General features: G+C 37.3%; 1 protein-coding gene across 1 annotated transcript; it reads left to right on the top strand.

Annotated features, from left to right (window-relative positions):
* Positions 1–2,919: 2,919 nt before the first annotated feature.
* On the top strand, positions 2,920–3,921 carry LOC117930471. The gene is made up of 2 exons (XM_034851127.1): positions 2,920–3,507; positions 3,568–3,921. Exons 1-2 carry the CDS (start codon positions 2,920–2,922, stop codon positions 3,919–3,921), a joined length of 942 nt encoding a protein of 313 aa, XP_034707018.1.
* Positions 3,922–6,248: the final 2,327 nt, after the last annotated feature.

Raw genomic sequence — 6,248 nt, 5'->3', positions numbered from 1 at the left:
AACCAAGCTGCAGAAATTTTGGAGCCACTAAAAATTGCATCATCAACCTAAATAATCCTGAAAAGCATTGCAATATCCCAAAGAAATTTTCTTTTTCTTTTCTAAACTTTAACGACAATCAAATAAAGATCCCCAATTTCTTCAACAATCAATACCAAAAAAAAAAAAAAAAAAAACTCAACATGCTGATGCCTAATTTCGAAATCCCTACAAAATAATGAGATTGACAGACCAGAGATTATGAGAGATCGCCGCCGGCGAAATTTGGAGAGAAAGATCAAGATTGGCATCAGAACAGGGTGTTGACCACACTCTTTAGTCTTTTTTTGTTCAACTTCTCTCGGTTCCCTCAGTTGCGTTTCTCTCTCCCGATAATCCTCTCTACCAACTTTTTTTTTTTTTTTTTCCTTTTTGTTCAGTTGTGCCTCTTGCTCCGTTTTCAAACACCACTCTCAAATTTCAGCTCACTTCTCTTCTTTTTTTTTCCTCATTTCTAAAATCCCTCAGTTGCCACATAAACCCAACACCCACTCTCCGAATTTTCCTCCCGGAAAAATCCCCCTTCGCTACTGCCCCCTTTTTCTCTTGCCCACTCTTTCTTTTCATGCCATGCTGCTACTCGCCCCCTGCTCCAGCCGTCCTCCTCCCTGTAGCTTCAATTAGCTCTCTGCTCCCTCTTCTTTCCGTCCCATTTGGCCGCCCAAAAACTGTAACGCCCAAGCATTTTCTTTTAAGGGTAATTTAGGAAATTACTAATAATAATTAATTTAGTTAATTAATTAATTTAATAAAAAGGAAGAGGGGTAAAAGGGTAATTTTACGAATAATACCCTAGGTATAAATAGAAAATTCTCTTCTTCCTGTTCTTTTTTGAATCGTATTCCTGTTCGCAGAGAGTTTCCAGAGAACGTGAAGTTGAGGTCAGATTTCAAGGTTTGAAGAACAAACCTCTATAGGTAAGTTTCTAACCTCTAGATTATTATTTTAGATTTATTAGTTAATTTCAAGCACATTAGATATATTTTTTTGGAAAACCCCAAATCTAGATTAGGGTTAGATTATTTTTTTTAAATTCGTTTTAATATCAAATAGTGAAAATTTAAGATTTTGATTTTGGGAGATCTTAAATTTTATTAGATGGAAAAAAAAAAAATTCCTTGGAAGGTTTTGATTTTAGGTTAGGGTTAATTTTATTTATAAAAAAAAAAGAAAAAAAAAGGGCGTACGTGTACTGTGCTACTGGAAGCATGGAACAAAACAAAAGAAAAAAAAAAACTTGCTTTTTGGTGTGTACCCGAGATGAGTAATGGTTGGGTAACTATTCAATTGGATAATTAAAAAAAAAAAAGAGTAATAATAATATTTAGTTTTAGATTAATAAATAAGATAATAGTAATAATGGTCTTTTCGTAATAAATAGAATGAGAGATTTAGCAATATATATATATATATATATATATATTATATATATAGAATTTTATAATGAAATAAAATTGTAATTTAATTAAATTAGTAATGTGTTATTAGAAACAAATTGAGAATTTATTAATTTTAATTAAATAAGGAATAGAGTAATTAAATTATTACTTTGTTAATCAAAAATATTAATCTTAACATTTAGAAATTTTTAGGATTATCAGATTTATATTTTGAGTTAAATAGTAATAGTGGTTTTTTTTATTGTGTTAGGTGAGGAGTAGACTTTTCAGGGTTATTTTTCCTTCAAGGTCTTTGCATATTTTGAGGTAAGGGAAGTTAATGCAATATTTATAAAATTAAATTATTTTATATGTTATTTTGAATTGTGGAAAAGAAATGATATTTTGTTACCATGCATGGATCAAACTGTTTTGCACTAAATATTATGTTGGAATATTTTGTTTTATTTATGACACAAAATATGGAGATATTATGTTGTGTAAATTTGAACACTTGAACAAAAACATCACTCTGGTTTATTTGGCCCTTGTCAACGGGATATAATAGTTGACTATTCGGCCCTGTCAATGGGATATAATAGTTGACCTTTACATTTCATGGTGGGAATGTAATTGATTTGGACCCCAGCCTCTAGGAGTTTGGTTAGAGGTTACTAGTACTAGTAGTGTTTGGTTCCGTCCACCAGTAACAATTTGAGACTAGCCACCCATTTGAAAAGTCCCACTTAACTGGGCATTTGATATTTGATAACCAGAGTAATGAAAATTGAATGGATTTGATTGAATCTTATGTGAAAGTGTTTGAATTTGATATGAAAATGGTTGGTTGAATTTTGAATATATTAGTATTGTTGAAACTCTAATATTTGATGAAAAAAAAAATGATATCTCCTATTTGAAATGAAAATATTTGATCCATAAATTGCATTAATATTCCTTATTGGGCTGTGAGCTCATTCCCAATTGTTGAAAATTTTTCAGGTACTCTTAGTTCGGGTGAGGAGTGATGGCTAGGCTGAGGAATAGTCATCATTAGAATTTGACTTAGGATTTTATGTTGGATTTTGTTTAAACTGTTAGTTATGTTCATTTGGATCATTTGATATTTGGAAGTTATTTGGAAATTGAATTTGAGGATTTTAGATTTTGTTCTGCTACTCTGAATAGGTATTTGGTAATTGGTAACATCCAGTTACAATATGATTGTTTGGGTCAGATTATACTTTAAGCCTTCGGGTTTGAGGTGTGAAATGACCGTCACGCCCTTGGAGTGGGTCTTGGGGCGTGACAGAGTGGTATCAGAGCACTAGGTTTTGATCTTGATGGGAATTTGAATTGGTTTAGATTGGGGATAGATGAGTGACGCATTTGTTTAAGTTTTAGTTTCATTTAGTATAAATTCCAATTCTTCTTTATTTGGAAATTTTCTAATTGGTTCTTTAGTGACTAATTTAGTTATGTCTTATCATTTTAGGACATCATGCCACCAAGAAGAGCAGCTTCTTCACAAAACAGTCAGGCTAATGATGATATACCTCCAGTTGAGGGTTTGCCTCCTGTGAGTGCAGAAGGAATCTATAGGTATCTTGGGACACTAGCTAGTTTAGTTGAACGCCAAGCTCGAGCTGCTGGGACTAATGTTCAGGGACAGTCTTCATCTTCTAGGGGTAGCTCTTTTGATGACTTCAAGAAATTGGGTCCTCCTTACTTTTCTGGTGCTACAGATCCCACAGAGGCAGAGGCTTGGATCCTTAAGATGGAGAAATTCTTTGGTGTGATAGGTTGCTCTGAGGAGCAAAAAGCCTCTTATGCAGCTTTTATGTTAGATAAAGAGGCAGATCATTGGTGGCGTATGACTAGGAGACTTTTGGAGGATCAGGGACCCATAACATGGAGACAATTTCGGGAGGCTTTCTACAAGAAGTATTTCCCTGACAGTGTTAGGCGGCAGAAGGTGGGAGAGTTTATTCGTTTGGAACAGGGGGATATGACTGTGGCTCAATATGAGGCCAAATTTACAGAGTTATCACGTTTTTCCCCACAGTTGATTGCTACAGAGGAGGAAAAGGCATTAAAGTTTCAGGATGGATTGAAGCCTTATTTGAAGAACAAGATATCTATTCTGAAGCTTGGTGTCTATTCAGAGGTTGTTGATAGAGCCCTTATAGCAGAGAAAGATAATGAGGAGCTTCATCAGTATAGGGAACAGCAAAGGAAGCGAAATAGAAGTGATGGTGCTCATGGTAATCAAGCACAGCGAAGGGCTACATCAGGAAGAAATCAGAATAAAGGGAAGGCAGCGCAGAATTTGGATGAGATTTGTTCTACTTGTGGCAAGAAGCATGGGGGTAGGCCATGTTATAGAGAGACTGGAGCTTGCTTTGGTTGTGGGAAGCAAGGACATTTGATCAGAGATTGTCCAGAGAATAGGAAGTTCATCACTGGGAAGCCTAAAGAGGAAAATAAGGAGGATAAACGATAACCCAAAGCCCAAGGGCGGGTGTTTGCAATGACTCATCGAGATGCTCAGGCCACTTCTGATGTGGTGACAGGTACTCTCCGAATCCACACCTTATTTGCTAGAGTCTTGATTGATCCTGGATCAACACACTCTTTTGTTTCAGTATCTTTGCTGGTTTGTTGGGTTTGCCTGTTGCTAGCATGGACTTTGATTTGATTGTTGCTACTCCTGTGGAGATTCTGTTGTGGCCAGTAGAATGCTTAGAAATTGTATTGTGATGATTGGTTATAGGGAAATGCCAGTTGATTTAGTACTCCTTGACCTTCAGGATTTTGATGTGATTTTGGGATGATTGGTTAGCTTCCTACCATGCCTCTGTTGACTGTTTTGAAAAAGGGTGACGTTTAGTATTCCTGGTCAGCCTAAGTTTAGCTTTGAAGGGAAGCATGTGGACAGACCACTGCGTATGATCTCAGCCTTGCGAGCTAGTAGCTTACTCAAGAAGGGTTGCCAAGGATTTTGCTAGTGTGATGAGTAATGAAAGTGATTTGAAGTTGGAAGACATACCCATAGTAAGGGAGTATCCTGATGTCTTTCCAAAGGATTTGCCTGGCTTGCCACTAGAGAGAGAAGTGGAGTTCATCATCGATCTGGTACCAGGAACAGGTCCTATGTCTAAGGCCCCATACAGGATGACACCTGTGGAGCTTAAGGAGTTGAAAGTTCAACTTCAGGAGTTATTAGACAAGGGTTTATTAGGCCCAGTGTTTCACCTTGGGGAGCTCCTGTTCTATTTGTGAAAAAGAAGATGGCTCAATAAGACTTTGCATTGACTATAGGGAGTTGAATAAGGTGACAGTGAGGAACAGTATCCCCTTCCTCGGATTGATGATTTGTTTGATCAGCTACAAGGTGCTTGTGTGTTCTCTAAGATTGATCTTCGGTCTGGTTATCATCAGTTAAGGGTTAGAAGTGAAGATGTACCCAGACTGCTTTTCGAACTAGATACGGCATTATGAGTTTTTGGTTATGCCTTTGGTTTGACTAATGCCACCTGCTGCTTTTATGGACTTAATGAATAGGGTATTCAAGCCCTATCTAGATCAGTTTGTGGTGGTTTTTATAGATGACATCTTGGTATACTCAAGAAGTAGAGAGGAACATGAGGCCATTTGAGTATTGTATTACAGACCCTCAGAGATAAGCAGTGTATGCTAAACTGAAAAGTGTGAGTTTTGGTTAGATCGAATTTCTTTCCTGGCATTGGTAAGCAATGATGGCATCTCAGTTGACCCTGGAAAGGTTGATGCTGTAGCTAATTGGAGAAGACCTAGTACTGTGACTGAGATTCGAAGTTTCTTGGGACTTGCTGGTTACTATAGGCGGTTTATAGAAGGTTCTCTAAGATTGCCCTACCTTTAACTAAGTTGACACAGAAGGGAGTTAAGTTTGAGTGGTCTGATGATTGTGAATGTAGCTTCCAAGAGTTGAAGAATAGATTAGTGTCAGCTCCTATTTTGACTATTCCTTCAGGTTCAGGAGGATTTGTGGTGTATAGTGATGCCTCTCATCAGGGTTTGGGTTGTGTTCTTATGTAACATGGGAGAGTTGTAGCTTATGCTTCTAGACAGTTGAAGCCTTATGAAAGGAATACCCTACTCATGATTTGGAGTTAGCTGCTGTGGTTTTTGCACTTAAGATTTGGAGACATTTTCTTTTTGGTGAAACTTGTGAGATATTCACAGATCATAAGAGTTTGAAGTATCTATTTCCCAAAAGGAGTTGAACATGAGACAGAGAAGATGGATAGAACTACTTAAGGACTATGATTGTATTATTCAGTATCATCCTGGGAAGGCGAATGTTGTAGCTGATGCCTTGAGTAGGAAGTCAGTTGGTTCTCTAGCAGCTATTAGAGGCTGTCAAAGGCAGTTACTTGAAGAGTTGAGGAGTCTACAAGTCCACTTTCGAGTTATGGGCTTAGGAGCACTTGTAGCGAATTTCAGAGTACAACCAGACTTAGTTGGGAGAATTAAGACCCTACAAAAGAATGATTCCCAATTAATGCAAGTTATGGAGGAAGTTAAGAGGGGCAGTAAGCCTGATTTGTTTTGTCAGATGATGAGATCTTGAGATTTAGGACTAGACTTTGTGTCCCAAATGATGAAGACTTAAGGAGAGAGCTTTAGAGGAAGCTCATTGTTCCAAGTTTGCAATCCACCCAGGAGGGACAAAGATGTACAAGGATTTGAGGCAAAACTATTGGTGGTCAGGTATGAAGCGTGATATTGCACAATTTGTGGCTCAGTGTTTAGTGTGTCAACAGGTGAAGGCTGAGCATCAGCAAC

Source organism: Vitis riparia, chromosome 14 (assembly GCF_004353265.1).
Source record: "Vitis riparia cultivar Riparia Gloire de Montpellier isolate 1030 chromosome 14, EGFV_Vit.rip_1.0, whole genome shotgun sequence".
NCBI classification, from domain to species: Eukaryota; Viridiplantae; Streptophyta; class Magnoliopsida; order Vitales; family Vitaceae; genus Vitis; species Vitis riparia.
Note: the sequence above shows the minus strand (reverse complement) of the source record. Positions and strands in the feature narration are given on the sequence as shown.

What these genes read in the sequence shown, in the direction of transcription:
- LOC117930471 (XM_034851127.1), top strand. Translation starts at nt 2,920, where the DNA reads ATGCCACCAAGAAGAGCAGCTTCTTCACAAAACAGTCAGGCTAATGAT. An exon ending in TTGCTACAGAGGAGGAAAAG is followed by an intron (nt 3,508 to 3,567) that starts GCATTAAAGTTT and finishes TCTATTCTGAAG; the next exon opens with CTTGGTGTCTATTCAGAGGT.